This window comes from Apium graveolens, chromosome 5 (assembly GCF_009905375.1).
Source record: "Apium graveolens cultivar Ventura chromosome 5, ASM990537v1, whole genome shotgun sequence".
Lineage (NCBI taxonomy): Eukaryota > Viridiplantae > Streptophyta > Magnoliopsida > Apiales > Apiaceae > Apium > Apium graveolens.
Genome location: NC_133651.1, coordinates 121,440,731 through 121,457,919, shown reverse-complemented (window position 1 = coordinate 121,457,919; position 17,189 = coordinate 121,440,731). Strand labels below are relative to the sequence as shown.

General features: G+C 30.2%; 1 protein-coding gene across 1 annotated transcript; it reads right to left on the bottom strand.

Moving 5' to 3' along the window:
* Nucleotides 1-181: 181 nt before the first annotated feature.
* On the bottom strand, nt 182-5,231 carry LOC141724441 (GDSL esterase/lipase CPRD49). Its single transcript, XM_074526597.1, has 6 exons — nt 4,929-5,231; nt 3,000-3,077; nt 2,377-2,517; nt 1,655-1,731; nt 1,423-1,572; nt 182-675 (listed from the first exon to the last, which is right to left on the bottom strand). Exons 1-6 carry the CDS (start codon nt 5,037-5,039, stop codon nt 462-464), a joined length of 771 nt encoding a protein of 256 aa, XP_074382698.1. The 5' UTR covers nt 5,040-5,231; the 3' UTR covers nt 182-461.
* Between the last annotated feature and the right edge of the window lie 11,958 nt (nt 5,232-17,189).

The window sequence follows — 17,189 nt, the reverse complement described above, 5'->3', positions numbered from 1 at the left end:
TATATACAAGGTTTTTGAAGTGTATGCTGTCTTCTTCTATGCCGCCAGCCAAATACAAAATTTTCTGCAACGATTTTTTTTTTCTCTAGTTGCCCCTGAACGCAACTCTCATCTTTTAGACAGAAAAAATTAAGTGTCAATTTTCTACAAATGGTAATTTTGAAGATTGATCAAGTACAACTCAACTAACTGATTCATTCATAAAGCATAAAATACATTCTGGCTAAGCTGGTAAGTGGTAACATTAATAAAATAGAACTGCTTTTAATAAATTGGAATATGACTACGTAAACATTGTAGACTAACGAAACTTGTATAATATCCATGTCTACATTGTAGCCTAACAAATCACATATAATATCATTAATCGTCATTTGCAGAAATTTCCCGATTTTACTCCATCAGTATTTCGTATTCTTAGGCCCTTTTTTAAGCTTCTGATGGTAGATTATTCAGCAATTTTAGTCCCACTTGATTTCTCTATAGAAAGTCCAGTCGGATGGATCTAGGGTGCTTTTTCCATCTGCAGCTACAAGATTGTAAGGTGACTTCCCTGCAAATTCTGTTGGCATGGATTTCCAGTGCAAGGAAGGGGTCCAATCAGCTTCTTTGAGCACCTTTAGTATCTCATGCACGACTATCTTGCTTCCCTCAGCTGATAAATGAACTCCGTCTCTGAATAAGAAAAAAAAAGTTATAAAAGTGCTCTCGTATTTCAACAATAATCATTCTATGTATATAACAATATGCGTATCCAGAAAGAAACAAAACTAGAACTTGCTTCACCCATGATCAGTTGATGGATAACTATAGCAGCTGCTCCATAAAGTGTGTTTATAAATAATAGAAATTAAACATTCAGGTTGTGTAGGCAGTTTAAAAATGAGACAATAAATAGAAATATGAACAATTTGGTTGTAACCTATATGTTCAGAATAACTGTGCAAGTCTGCACCTGATTAATGTAAATAAAATATATAGAGTTGTTTATTGTGCAACAAATGGATTTGAAGACATCTGAGAGCATAGACAAAAGTACATAAGTGAAGCAACATAGCTTCCTTGTGCCTTTCACTAAGACGAGACAAAAGTGTACTTCAAAAACACAGATTTTCAGTAGCATAAAAAATGCTTGTTTCCACAATGGAGAGAAATTAAACTTCTACAGGAAGGTCAAACTAGATTCCTTTTGGGACCCAATAGATGAAGGAGTTGTTTACAATTACAATTGTCTGTTCATGGAGTACTAGCATGGAAGGAAAGTTAACCCTTTAATACAGAGAGGTCTCCTATCAGACTTTAGAGGATTCACCATCTAATATAATGTTTGGCTACCAGCTCCATACACTAGATTATGTATAGATCATTAAAGCTCTAACCAGAATAATGAAGAAGAAAGAACAATAATGTCAAGGAACTTACGTAAAGCAAGAAGTCAACCAGTCATCTTTTTGCTGAATTGCAGTCCATAGGTCAACGACTTTCACTCCCACCTCATGGCACAAGTTTATACAAGCTTCTGAATATTCTCGGCACAGCTCATTTGTTCGAACTACCGCACTTAATGCTGTACTGATTTCAGTAAATAACTTATTAATTGAAGATCATATATATAACAACACATATACACATTGCATCAATGAGTTGGAAGTACCTCTGGTTCTCACGTAGATGAACCTCATTGAGAGGCGGAGAACTAAGAAAAATTATGCGAGTTGTATCTGAAAGGCTCTGGTCATTAGGGAGTAATGTTAGAATACAATTCTCTATAATCTCAAGAGTAAAAAACTGGACCGTGACTTCAGTATATGTTGCCATTTTTGTGAGAAAAATATCTGTAATTGTATACTTTTACAAGTCTCTCACTTAATCAGAGCAGCACTCATAATCATCATTCAAATTTCATTATTCGATAAAAATGTAGGTCAATTTAGCATTTATGATTTATCTTAGACTTCCCTGTACAGATTAAAAGTGTTATCCTAAGTAAACAAATACTAATCTCTCAGTGCTATCTGCTATCAAGAATGCAATTACCACATGCGCTTCTAAATTGACCACTCTATTATTACAACTAAGAAAATGAAAAACTCTGTGCTCATTTCATAAATACTTATGTTCAGGTACCATGCCCGACATTGTGTTGTTAGTGTTATTCTTTTTGCTATCTTTTTGCTAGTTAAACACACTCACAAACCCACCTTGTCTTTGACAAGGTTCGAACCTTAAACATCCTGTAAAGGGAGCGAGGGAGATACCACTACATTGTGTTTTGTTAGTGTTGCAATAGAACTTTTCTGTTGCATCAAATAGTAACTTCCATTTAAGCTTACCAAATAAACTATACTCAAAAGGAATATAAACCAGATTAGCTACCTGGAGATGAATTGCGATTGTCCTCATGTTTTCAACATATTCAGGAAGTGGTACATGAGGACCAAGACCAGATGAATGAGGCCCCATTGAATCATTACCGCCAAAGTAGACAATTACCAAGGAAGGCTGAACGACAGCATCCTGAAATGAAGAAAGCACCATTGAAATCAACAAATCTCCTTGGCCCAAAAATTAGAGATCTTAAAATTACATGAAGAAAGATGAGTGATATAATAATATCATCCGAATATATATATAATTGCTAAAGAAAAAATAACAATTAGTGATAAAATTTGTAAATTAATATGTAATTTAATACACAAGTATTACCACAATACTTAGCTGAGTTGGATAGTCTCTTTTTGCAATTTAGTCATTTATTTTTACATTTAAGATCAATAGTATTTATGCGATGTAATACTGATATTTGCAGATAATGGTAAAGAGTAAAGACTTTGGGGTTAGGGATGTCTATCCCAACATACAAGTTATCACTTGTAAAATTTGAGATCAGATAGAACGGAAAGTTGTAACCACTAAAACGCCACTTGCAACATCTAAGATCTTATCTTGATGTAGACATTTTTTAATGTCAATTACACCTCCAGGCTAAATTACATCACCTTAGGAAAAATTTCATCAAGCACTTCAATAGCACGCCGGGAGTTCCAACCGTAGTATCCTCGCAATATTATGTCTGCCTGCAATAGACATGAAAGAAAATATAAATGGTCTTACAAGTATCATGAAAAATATATTTTCAGTTTTGTTTCAATTTCAGAGTGGTCGTCAAAGATCTTCTGCTAACCAGGATATAACTTCATGTGTTAAGTTTGCAGTATAGTAAACTAATATGTAATGAAATGGGCAGCCTTTATGATCGTATATCACAAAAATTTTAACTAGAGAGCTCAGAACTTTGTAGCTGTAGGATACAAAGTTCTAACCCATAGCCACATTTGCTAAATCATCTGTGAAGATCAACCCAAAGTTCGAGTCTAAACTCTGAAGATCCTCAGGTCCACTAAGATATATATCCAATGTCTCAAAGGATATAGGGCTGAACAATCACTAGACATCAGATGCTTAGTACGTCAACATAACGAAATGATCACGAGTTCTTGAGCTCAGTTGACTTAACAACTTTATGTAATCATTGTTTCCCAGAATTCTTCCTATAAAAAGCATCTTATCTTGTGGGCAGAAGAATGACAGTGCAAAATGCGAGGTTTAGCTTGGTCTGTATTTTACAAAATCTTCCACCAATATGTGATGAATAAATGTGCATCATCAAAATGCGATGTTTAACTCGGGGTCAGATATAGAAAAAACAAGAAAAATGCCTAAGTGAACAGGTACGGAGTATAGGATACAACATACGCCAGAGTGTTGGACTTGGGATTTCAGGAAAATGGGGGCACACGGACTATATCATGTTTTTTGGACACTAGTATGGAGACGCATCATGATTTGTCAATTAACAACTATATTACATAAAATCTTATAAAAATTATTGACAATTAAACACGATTTTGTACGAGACTTTGCAAATTAGTTTTCCTACTTTCCCTTTTTTTCTATTATTTCTTGAAACCAAGTTCATCTTCTATGGGGCTTTTCGGATGGTCAAAGTGTCCACATTTCACACAAAGGATTCGATGGAACAAGTATTGTTTGATTAATGTTCGAGTGTCAGACACGAGCACGGCTACCAAAGCTGAAGAATCGAGTAACATATATTACAAGTACTTGTGACTAAATAAAGTTTTCTATCAACAGTGTCGACACAATGCAATAAAGAGGGAGTAAAACAGTTCAAAAGAGGTACAGAAAAGTTTTTGGAGACTGGAGATGTTTTTTATGTTGTAATTGATATTCTCAGTTTACATCAACTTTAAGTAAGGGTTCTCAACAGATTTGCGAAGAGGCCCTCTGCTTCTCATTCAACACAGGTACAAAATAGTGAGTAATTCGCCTGTTCATCTATTGGTATCTTAGAAGAATTATTGGATTCATTGTGCTTTAGTTCTAATTTTAAACTTTGAAGTTGTTGAACATATCTGCAAGCTGCAACTTTTATTTACAGAGTCTTCATTGACCCTATACTTAATTACTTATCAGTACAGAAATTAACTAGATATGCACAATAACATCAACAGTAAACTAGATGATTTTCCAAGATCATCTTCAAAACTCGTACAGAAACTCCATAAAACATTGTCCCACAAAATGAGGTTATTTGCTAGCAATAGCTGAAAATCAGTGTACCTTTCTTTTTCGAGGCCTCACAGACACACATACACACAGTTCCCTGAATTACTACAGAACCAAAAAGTACTATTTGATAATACTAATAAGAACATATAAAAACACACATTTCTGAATTGCCAAGCTTAACTACTGAACTAAAGAGTACTATTTGATGATACTAATCAATAAATAAAAGAATCTTGATGTAAAGGTGCAATCTTTATTATCAAGAACATATTTTTGCCAACTAAAATAAACCGATTGTAAACAAACAAATCAAGAGGGGGGGGGGGCGATAATACCTTGCGAGAGTAGATATCAGAAAGAATGGAGCCCCAACCACCATGGCTGTAACTCATCTGAACAATGGAGGATCCGAATAACACTATCTGAGGCCTGTTTGGACCCACCATGGCTGTAACTCTTCTTTCTCTCCTCTCTCTCTTTCTCTGGGAATAAATAAGGAACTGCAAGTAATATGGGATTCAGTTATATATGTGTGTGTATTATGTATGCATATTTGGTAGTATGGATTTAGGTGGTTGGTTGAACCATTAAGAATGTATTTATATTTATTACTAGTCACCGAAACAACAGCTTTCATATCATCATCATTTATTCATCCATCCCATTTTTGTAACAGTCATCTTGGTCAGAACGATGACCCAATAGCCTGGGTGTTAAAAATGGCTCTGTACTAAACGCTATATAATGTATCGTTTTGAGATAAAACGTTATTTTAACTAACATTTTACACATTATAAAAAACTAAAAGAAAGAAGTGTCAAAACGGAGCACCATGTACCGTTTTGCATTAAAAAAACAAAACGTAAAACGAACCACCGTTATGAAGTGACGTTTTGGTTCATTATTTTCAAAAGTGACATTTTGGACCATTTAACACTCAAAAATGACATTTTGGTCCATTGTTCCCAAAACTTTCCCGGTCTTGGCCCAGATATTAAACTAGGAAATATACAATTTTTTTTGGAGTTAAATTTCCAATTATGACCCTTATTCTCGCAATCTTCGAACGGGATTTCTCAAAAAAAAAAACAAACTAATAAATTTAAGGGGAGTTAAATTTCAAACTGCTCACCGAATAAAGGGTTGTTATCAAATTAGTTATCAAACGAGTTAAATGGCGTTTTGGTCACTCAAGTTACCACTAACTTTCACTCGGATAATCGAACTCAAAAAACTGTCAATACAAATATTCAACTACATCATTGCACACTTTAAAAATTTCATGACCGTTAAATCCCGTCAACTATAGACTACCCTCCATTAAATGTTAACATGCCGGCTGCCATATCAGATAACTGACTCGCCCAATCCTAAAACCACCCAACAAACCTCCAACAAGTGCAGTGGGACAAGAGAGAAAATCAACTCCAAGAAAGAGAGTAGCAGGACTGGCACACCCAAGAAAAAATAGATGGATTATTTTAGCAAAAGTTAGAACCATTAGAGTCCATTTCAGATAGTGCGTGTAAATTTAGACTTCTTGTCATTTGAGTTCTTTTGTGACATTGAACTATTATTTATGTAGTGTAACTCTCTGTACGCACAATGGATTGATCTTGTGGTCTTAATATATAACTTTGACACTGTATTTATTTCAAACATCTCACTGTTATATTATCATTTGAACACAAACCAAAGCAAGATAACATTTCATTCATAAAAACATAGACATTACATCCATAACATTACATTCAAGTGTTTGTTACATAAATATTACATCAGTAACATTACATTCACGTGATTGTTACTTGAAGAACATAAGCACAAAGCAAACTAAGATAACAAAGCATAATATCTTCTTCGTTCTAAAATGAGCTTTTTCCTTCACCATTTCTGTTACGTCATCCATCTTTTTTTGCATTGTCATATGCTCTTCATCAATTACTAACATTTTTCTTTTTACGAAACTCAACTCTTGTGTCATTTTAGCCAATTCAACATCTTTCATCTTCAGTTTTTTCTTCAATCCATGTATAACTTCTCGGGCTCTATTGTGTAGGGTGGATCAACCCACAAAAAAATTGCAATTCTTGCAGGGATCTCTATAGTTCTTGCAGCCGAAAAACCTCCGACCCGGATCTTGAGTAGTTTCTTTCCAAGGTTCTTGAAGGGGTGATACTTACCTTTAATATTACCATATCAATAATCAACACCGAAGTTATTTTTATGGCTTCTATACGAGTTAAATGAATTGTTCACAAAAGGGTTTGAGGTTGTGGAGTTTTTGGAAGTGGACATGGTAGAAAGAAGGTTAAAGGAGTAACACTAATTGCAAGAAAACAAACCGAAGAAGAAGAGAATTAGAGATTATGGGTTATGGGTTTTAATTTACGGGTTTTAAATGGTCTGGGCGGGTACAACGGTCACATGACGTGGAAGCCATGTCACTTGCTGATTCAGCTTTCCGTCCAAAACTTAACGACACTAACGAATAGTGACTTGATTGAAAAATTTTATGAGTGTGATCAGTTGACTGGCAATTTTTTTAGTTCGATAACCCAAGTGAAAGTTAGTGGTCACTTGAGTGACCAAAACGTCATTCAACCCGTTATCAAAATTAACAAATATATTTGAATTATTAAGGTCAAAATAAATATCAAATAAATATCTCTAAATATGTGCTTAAAAACTAAATTTATTTTTATGAAGTTCTATATTTTTTTCTTGAATCCTACTACAAACAAATAAAAAGTTATAAATTATAGTATTTTAGATAATATAATGAGACTTTTAAAAAATATCTATTATTTATTTTTAATTTTTTAATTACCTTTGTTAATTTAAATAAAATAATTAGTAGATAAAATTTTAAAAATGTCACTATATTATATATAATATTAGACTTCATAACTTTTCGTTTGGTTTTAATAGAATTCAAGAAAAATGTATAAAATTTCATAAAAATAATTTTTAATTCTTGAGCACATATTTTGAGGTATTTGTTTGATACTCCCTATGTATAATTCAATTATATACACTTTCATTTTTTGGATGTCCCATTCAATTTTAAACATTTCAAAAGTTATCAAAAGTAATAAAATTTTATAATAAAAAAATTAACTACATCCACTGACATCCACTACTTTTTTCCACTGCACTAACTTTACACATTATATATTAACTAGCTCTATAACCCGTGCGAGGCACGGGCATGATCTAACTCAACTATTATTAAATTTGTATATGTGCTTATGAAATAAAATATATTTCCTGTAACGAGAAATTATTTTTTTATTTGTGTATAGTCTTTTCTGTAAGGATGAGTTTTTTTCGGTTTTTGTATTTTATAGCACATATGAGATACAGCCATTTTCAAAACTCATATATTAATGAAATGTATAGATGTTATAGAATTGAAAAATATTGTATAATGTAAGATGCATTTCTTTCCAATTTTGTATTTTCGCAAGAGGTGTATTTGAAAATGTTTAAATTTTTTAAATTTCATAATTGTTACCGTATAACATGAGAATTCATTATTTGACAAGATCATATTAATCGATTACAAACAAATTGATTTCATTTGTGCTAGTCACCTTAATTTTTTATATCTTATATGTATGTATGTATGTATGTATGTATGTATTTGAATGTTAATTGTGTGAAAATGAGTTATATGATAATTAATTTGACAAAGGAGTACATGTGTGCTGTGAACTTGTAATTCAAGTATTATACGGTACGAATATAAATAAGAATACGATATTTATCTTTTTCGTTCGAAATAAAGTTTCTTGTACTGTAATTGGAATTATTAAAATATTACACACGATATATTAAATGCGATAATAATAAATATATAATAATATAATAATATTAAAATTTTAGTCTATACTTATAAAAATACATATGTAATTATAAGTATAAGTTTTTAATATACTATAATGGAGTAGTAATAAATATATAATTATTAGTAATTAATGAGCTAAATGTAATAAATATATATGTTATTAAATTTGATATTTATTATATATATATATATATATATATATATATATTCACGAGGGGTACTTAAGTAATTTCAAAATTTTAAATTGTCTCAATGAATGGCGTAGTTGCTCTATTATATATATAATAGATCGATAGATTAAGTTCATTTATATTAGTTAGCTTAATTTCCTATATCTTGTATGTATGTTTTTATGTGTATATGCATGCATGTTTGTATGTATGTATGTATGTATGTATGTATGTATGCATGCATGTATGTATTTGAATGTTAAATGTGTGAAAATAAGTTATGCGATAATTAATTTGACACAAGTACATTTGTATTGTGAACTTATAATACAAGTTTTATACATATTTAAATAAGAATACGATATTTATTTTTTCGTTCGAATTTAAGTTTCTTTTACTGTAAATGAAATAATTAAAATGTGACATACGACATTAAATGCGATAATATAGATATATAAAAACATAATAATATTAGAATTTTAGTCTATACTTATAAAATACATATGTAATTATAAGTATAAGTATAAGTTCTTATTATACAATAATGGAGTACTAATAAATATATAATTATTAATAATTAATGAGTTAGATGTAATTAATATATGTTATTAAATTTGATATTTATTAGTACATACTTATTAGGGGTAATTAAGTAATTTTCAATGAATAAATTGTCTCAATGAACCCCCTAGTTGCTCTATTATATATATATATATATTAGTAATTAATGAGCTAAATGTAATTAATATATATTATTAAATTTGATATTTATTAATATATATTCATGAGGGGTACTTAAGTAATTTCAAAATTTTAAATTGTCTCAATGAATGTCGTAGTTGCTCTATTATATATATAATAATAGATCGATAGATTGAGTTCATTTATGTTAGTTAATAAATTTCATATATCTTGTATGTATGTTTGTATGTCTATATGCATGCATATTTGTATGTATGTATGTATGTATGCATGCATGTATTTGAATGTTAAATGTGTGAAAATAAGTTATATGATAATTAATTTAACACAAGTACATTTGTATTGTGAACTTATAATACAAGTTTTATACATATCTAAATAAGAATACAATATTTATTTTTTCGTTCGAATTTAAGTTTCTTTTACTGTAAATGAAATAATTAAAATGTTACATACGACATTAAATGCGATAATATAGATATATAAAAATATAATAATATTAGAATTTTAGTCTAAACTTATAAAATGCATATGTAATTATAAGTATAAGTATAAGTTCTTATTATTCAATAATGGAGTAATAATAAATATATAATTGTTAGTAATTAATGAGCTAGATGTAATTAATATATGTTATTAAATTTGATATTTATAAGTACCTATTTATGAAGGGGTAATTATGTAATTTTAAATGAATAAATTGTCTCAATGAACCCCTAGTTGCTCTATTATATATAATAGATAGATTGGACTCATAACTTTACAATTTTTCTTACTTTTCCATACTAAATTACACTTTTTCTTAATCTCCGTGACCAAATCAATCGAATAGAAATTAATTGGAAAGAGATAGAGTATTTATTATGACTTTAATAATTTAAATAATTTCCCGTTTAGTTTGATTACTTTGATACCAACCCTTCATTTCAGTGAGCACTTTGAGATTTAACCCATTTCGTTTTGGGTCATTAAATTTTTTTAAAGCTCTTAGACAAAAAAATTTATTTAAAGCTCAAATTTATCCATTTCGAACATCAAACATTATTTATCTAATTAAAATTATTATATTAAAAATATGGTTAGTTATTTTAAGATATAATTAATTAATAATTAAATTAATACATAAATAACTATTAATTTAAATTTAAATTTTGTTAAATAATCGGTTCATCTAATATATCAGCGTGACAAAAAAAGTTTTGAACATAATCTTATACCATTATCTCCCATAAATACATTTCGCATAATTGAGAATGTAAAAAGTATATAGATACCGGATTAACAAACCGATGAACAAATATTTAGATTAAATAAAGGAGATCGAAGGGCTCGAGTTCTCCGTCAAAATCTAACGCTTATATCATGTTAAATAACAAAAAGAAATAAAAACATATGATTTTTTTATAAAGAAATTTATTCTCGATTATAATGAAAGAGCAACTTTAATAGCCAATATGTAACAAAAATAAAAGAAAACATTTTAGTAAGAAATTATTTAATAATGAATTTCAAGAATAATAATGTTATATATGTTAAAATTTCCGGTCAAACCCATGACAAAAAGGTCGTAGTTTGTCAACTAATCCAAACAAATTCAAAATTTTGACAGTTAAAATCAGGAAAAGCGGAATATTTACATGATATGATAGTCGAGATTAAATTACAATCTTTTTAAAAAACTGGTCAAGTTCAAATTTCGGGTTCCAAATAAGGCGAATCCTACTGGCCCAAAAATTCCTATTTGGGTAAACAACACACCCACTATAGTCTCCCAAAAGAATATTGATTTGTTGGTGTATTTAGTAGTATTAATTTGCCTTATAAATTGAACAAAAATCCTAAATCTTATTGACTAGAGACTAGTGTTACGAACTCCCCAATTTAAACTCCTAACGTCCTTGTCATGTCTGAACAGACAACACATCGGTCCAGATCGTTGCCTCTCTAGACATCATATGGGTCTGGATCCTTGCCTCTATAGACATTCTAAGATAATATGGATGGCTTTGTGTTACCACCACTGTCCATTATGAAATAATACGATCAACTTTCTTGTCCCCACCTCCGGTAACTTAAATCTCTGATCATTGTAGAATAATATCGGCCGGTTTCGTGCCCCCACCTCCGGATCTATGTCCATCGTGTAATAATACTACTAGCCTTCGTGTTTCCACCTCTGAAAACTTGAAGCAACAAACATCCGAAAATCGGCTCTGATCCCATATATGACAACTCGGGTCAAATCCCGAGGCTTTTTTGAAAATAAGGCCAAGTCCCAATTTCGAGTCTGACATAAATCGAAACTACTAGCCCAAATAAAGTCAACTTAGATAAATAATAAGTCCACCACATACCCCCAAAATATCATATGATTCGTTGGTGCATTTAGTGGTAGTATTTTGACTTATAAATTTTAAATTTATTCTAATTATAATTTATTCAGATTTTAATTCAGAATAAATTATAATTATAATAAGTTTAGTGTTTATTTCTTTAACCAAGATTTTATATTGTAAGGTTTTTAAATTTTTAGTAATTGTCAAAATACTTAATTACATTTAATTTTGTCTTTTTCAGGAAAGTAACTCACTTTTATGATTTTTATTTTTGGATATTAAAGTTCTATTGTCTAACCTTCCGGAGATATCATGCATATCTTTCGGTGAACTGATAAGTCTCTTTTTTATTCTTCATCCCCGTGAATCAGATAAGTCCTTTTTTTACCATTTTTTTATTTTTATTTCATATGTTCGTCAAAAAACTTAATTAATTTTAATGTTATATTTTCAGGTAAGACATATCGTGAATCTCATTTTAGGTATTCTATTTTCGGACATTAATATTGTATTGTCTTTTTTTCCGGGGATATGTTGCATATTTTTCAATGAGACAGTAATTTGTTTTGAATAAAGTATATGTCTGTACGAGTACATACACTCTGACGAAAAAATAAAAAAATAAATCAATATATTCAACACTTTATCAATATTTTGATAAACAAATGTTCATCATCTTTGGCTCTTTATCAATATATTATGATCAAGAACAAATTTGTCTTTTTATCATATTCTTATACTTTGAAAATTAAGAAATAAAGAAAGTGAATAAAAGTGTACGATAACTACGCACCAATACCTTGTAAATAAAATAATCGACGCATCCTGCAGAGATGAATTCGATCTGATCCTCGTCCCGCATGGATCGGGAATTCGGGGAATTTTTCGGGTTCGGGACAGGTAATAGAAACAATTATATAAAAAATTCGGGGATCGGGGCGGGGTCGAAGATTTGGATATCCCCGCCCTGTTCCCCGATCCCTGGTTTCTATATTTAATATAAATAAATATTAATTTATGTGTATATTGATGAAAATAATATGAATAAATGTAAAATCATGAATAAATATAATATATATGTATTTTTAAATTTTTTTATTATATTAATTTTAATAGTAAAATATGCTTTAATAAAAATAATTTTAAAACTATCTTTTATTATAAATATATTTCAATTCAAATTGGTATTTAAAATATGATATTAAATTTAAAACATACTTATGTGTCATGATTTATTAAGTTATTTTTATTAAAACTGAATTAAAATATATAATATTATTTAATTAAAAAAAACTAAAATCTCCAATTATCCGCGAAGATCCCCGTTCCCCGTTAGGAGTGGGGATCGGGGGACGGATTCGGAAAATGAGTTAAGATTCGAGGATCGTTGACACAGATATCACTCCACGATCCAGAAGCACCTGATGTCCATCCTAACCTAGTTTACCTATATTCAAACAATATCCATTTTAATTATTATCTTCGATTATTTGTTAGTTCTATTGTTAAAAAACATTATATATTTAGAAGCAAATCGAATCAATTTAACTTTAGCGGAAAGTTTTCAACAAATTAATTTATAATATCGTATCAAAGTGTTTATGATATTTAGCTTTTTATCAATATATCTAGGATCAAATCAAATAAGTTTAAATTTAATTGAGAACTCTCACTAAATTGAGATATGTTATCATATCAAATTACTGGTCCATCTAAAATTATAATATACCAGATGAAAACTCTAATAGAATTTAATATTTTCAGCAGTTTTAAGTTTGAAAAGTTCTTATAATTTTAAATTCAAGAGGTGAGACAGAATCAAAAGCCTGGGACGAAACTCTTGCCACTTGAGTATCATAGTGCTCCATTAACTTGTTAGGTTTGATATATTGTTTGTTATAACTTAGTTTTAAGGGTATTTTCCAGATTTACAAAATTATTAACAGAATAATTTAAAACTAACATATTATAATATTATTGTTGATTTAACTTTATGCGTGTTACGGGGGAATTAATATAGAGTTTTGCAATTTTATGAGAATTCCTTAAAATCTCCTAATAATAGATTCTAAAAATACAAAACTATTATGCATCACTATTTTTAAAATTTAAATGTAATTAATATTCAATAAACAATTATTATTTGAGTTAAAATCTCATTTCATTTATCAAGAATACTCATATTTTAAAAATAATCATACATCAGTTTGTACTGTTAGAACTGGAAAATATTATTAGTCTGAATAAATTATTCATTTCTCCTGTTTACCCTAAAAGCAAACAGTAATTTAAAATCACCGGTTAATTTAAAACTTTATTGAACTTTGTTGTGCAAGACATGCCTATATTTTAACAAGACTAAGTCAAATTGACAACCCTAAGTAAGTTGTATTGTAATCTTAGTTTGCATTTTGTATTTGTAACATTTAAAGTCTGTAAAAATGTCAAAAGAGCAGACTGAAGTCTTTTTTATTTAAACAGTATCAAGCCTAAGAATTCTATCTGAAAGAAGATCAAGAAGTATGGATGGCAAAATAATTCGATCCGACGGATACCCGATCCGAAACCCGAAATTTTGGATTTACCGAATCCGATTTTTTGGATTTGGATTTGGATATGGATTTAATTTTTAAACCCGAAAAGTTTTGGATTTGGATATTAGGTATACCGATCCGAAATCCGAAACTATATCTGAACCCGATCCGAACCCAAAATCCAAAAAAACCTGAATTATATATATATTAATTATATATATAATATTAGAATTTTATATATTACACATTATAATAATATATAATATATAATATATATTTATAATATACATTATACATATTATTATATAATTTTTAAAACATGTATTTTAATATTTACGTTATAAATTAACTAATTATAAAGTTTAATGAAATATAATTATCAAATCATTTAAACGGGTGATAAGGTTTATAAGGTTAACAAAACAACTTTTAGTAATAAATTTAAAAAACTGGGTATCAATTGAGTTAATTTTTTAAATAAGAGCTATACATATAATAACATATTATTAATGTTGTTGTGTAGTGGTTGAAGATGACACGTTAAAATTCTTTCTCTACAAGTCACGTGTTCGATCCCAAACACTTGCAATATCTATAATTATACAAATTTTCAGATTTCGGGTTTCGGGTATGAATATTCAATTAAAAAAAATTCGGGTTTTGGGTATGCCCAAATCCGATCCGAAATCCAATGGACCGGGTTCGGGTATTCATTTTCGGGTATTTTTCGGGTTCGGGTCGAGTTCGGGTTTGGATAAAATTTTCGGGTTTGGATATGAATTCTGCAATACCTGACCCGATCCGACCCGATTGCCATCCCTATCAAGAAGATCATGCCTCAAAAGAATTATGAAGAAGCTTGAAGTTGAATAAATATGTTTGGAGAAAAATGTTCTAAGTCAAGATCTCTGCAAGTCACAGATTTAGTGTTATAGATAAGTCATTGGAGAACTCCAGAATGACTTACAGAGAACTCAGAGTTATCGACAAGTCAAATATTACTAGAGAACTCTGAGTTACCGACAAGTCAAATTTTACTAGAGAATTCAGAGATATCGACAAGTCTAAATTCATTAGAGAACTATGAGTTATCGACAACTTAAATTTGACTAGAGAACTCCGAGTTATCAACAAGTCAATAAGTCACTAGAGAACTCAGAGATATCGATAAGCCAAAGTGAAGACATGAAGTGAAGAGATCTCGATAAGCTAAATTCTCTTATAGAGAACTCAGAGACATATACAAGTCAAATCACCTATGGAGTATTAGAGATCTCGATAAACCATTATACTTATCGAGATGTCAAGTTCTATATATGCCTAATTAGAGATCTCGAGGTAAAATCTCAAAGTACAAATTGCAGACCAGTTCAATATCCAAGATTAACAATCAACAAACAATCCAACCAGTTGGATTGACAAGTCTACAAAAAGAAGCTTGAAGAATGTGCAAGATCAAGGGTGAAGATTAACTAACAAAGCAAGATCAAAGTTAATACAGTATGCAAAGATATACTAAGCCAGAAATGGAAGATATACTTTTTCTAAAATGGAAATGATAAGTGACAGTTTATTAAAGTGAATAGCATCTCTTATTATACACTGTGTAAACCAGTAGTTAACTATAATATAAAGTTAACATTGGTCCTTTGTTAGTTGTAACAATTTAGATAAGAAAATCTTGTATTACTCTCAAGGAAGAAGCTAAGCTCTTTATCAACAAAGAGCCTAGAAATTTTGTAGCAAAACATTCTTAATTTTAATATAAAAGTAAGTGAGTTTTGAAAGATCTGTGTTCATTGTTATTACTTGTTTAAATTCAGTATTAACACAGATCACTGCAAGATTTATATTCACTTTGTTCAAACCATAAATACTTCAAGAAAAGCATAATAAAACAAAAATACATTCACCCCCCCTCGGTGTGTAATTCATTACCTAATAAGTGGTATCAGAGCAAAACCTCAAAGTAAACAGATTCAAGATCTTGGAAGATTGAATACACAGAAAATCAGTAGCATCAAAATTCCTACTTTTGACAAAGCTAACTACACTCTTTGGAAAAAGAAAATGTTGCTGTTTATCAGGATGACCAATCTACTATACATTCAGATTCTCAAAAATGGGCCCTTCACTCCTATAGTTAGAGTTGAGGAATCTACATATGGTGATATAGTCATTCCAGCTCATTATGCTCCAAAATATCCTTCTGAGTACACTGAGCCTGAGAAAGAGAAAGTTTCCCTGGATAGTGGCTTACAACTGATATTGATAGAGTCACTTGACAATGTAATGTACAACAACATTGTCAACTGTGACACTGCTAAGCAGATCTGGGAAAAGATTGAAATACTCTGTGAAGGAACTGAGTAAGTTAGATCTAATCAAAGATGGATACTGATTTCATAGTATGAGGGTTTCATGGCTAAGCCAAAAAAAGTATCACTGATGTGTTTAAAAGGTTCAACAAGCTGATAAATGACTTGCAGCTGCATGACAAATACTATGAAGCTGAAGAAGTGAATCTGAAATTTTTTCTTACACTCCCTGACCATTTGGAACAGGAAATTTCAGCAATCAGAGAAGGGAGAGACTTAAGCAGAATAACACTGAAAGTTCTATATGGAATTTTAAAAACATATGAACTAGAAATGATTCAAAGGAAATCATTGAGAATTGGTCAAGGGCATATTGTAGATGGTTCAAGTGCTTTAATTGTCAATGAAAGCCAGACCTCTAATAATGAGCCAAGATATCAGATTCCAGTTGCCTCAACAAGTGAGCAAAAAATCAATGATTCACAGGAACAAGCCATTCTGGAATTGGAAGAAGATGAGTTCTACACCCTAGATGAACTTGATGAGCTTGATCAGTCAACGACCTACCTGGCAGGGAAGTTCTCTAACATTAAAGTAAAGAAGCCAAGATTCTTTAAGGGTAAATGACAGTCATTCAACAAAGACAACAGCTGGAAAAGAAAAGGGAAGTACACATATGATAACAA

What these genes read in the sequence shown, in the direction of transcription:
- LOC141724441 (XM_074526597.1), bottom strand. Translation starts at nt 5,039, where the DNA reads ATGGTGGGTCCAAACAGGCCTCAGATAGTGTTATTCGGATCCTCCATT. An exon ending in CTGATATCTACTCTCGCAAG is followed by an intron (nt 3,078 to 4,928) that starts GTATTATCGCCC and finishes TGTCTATTGCAG; the next exon opens with GCAGACATAATATTGCGAGG. An exon ending in CAATCGCAATTCATCTCCAG is followed by an intron (nt 1,732 to 2,376) that starts GTAGCTAATCTG and finishes CCTAATGACCAG; the next exon opens with AGCCTTTCAGATACAACTCG.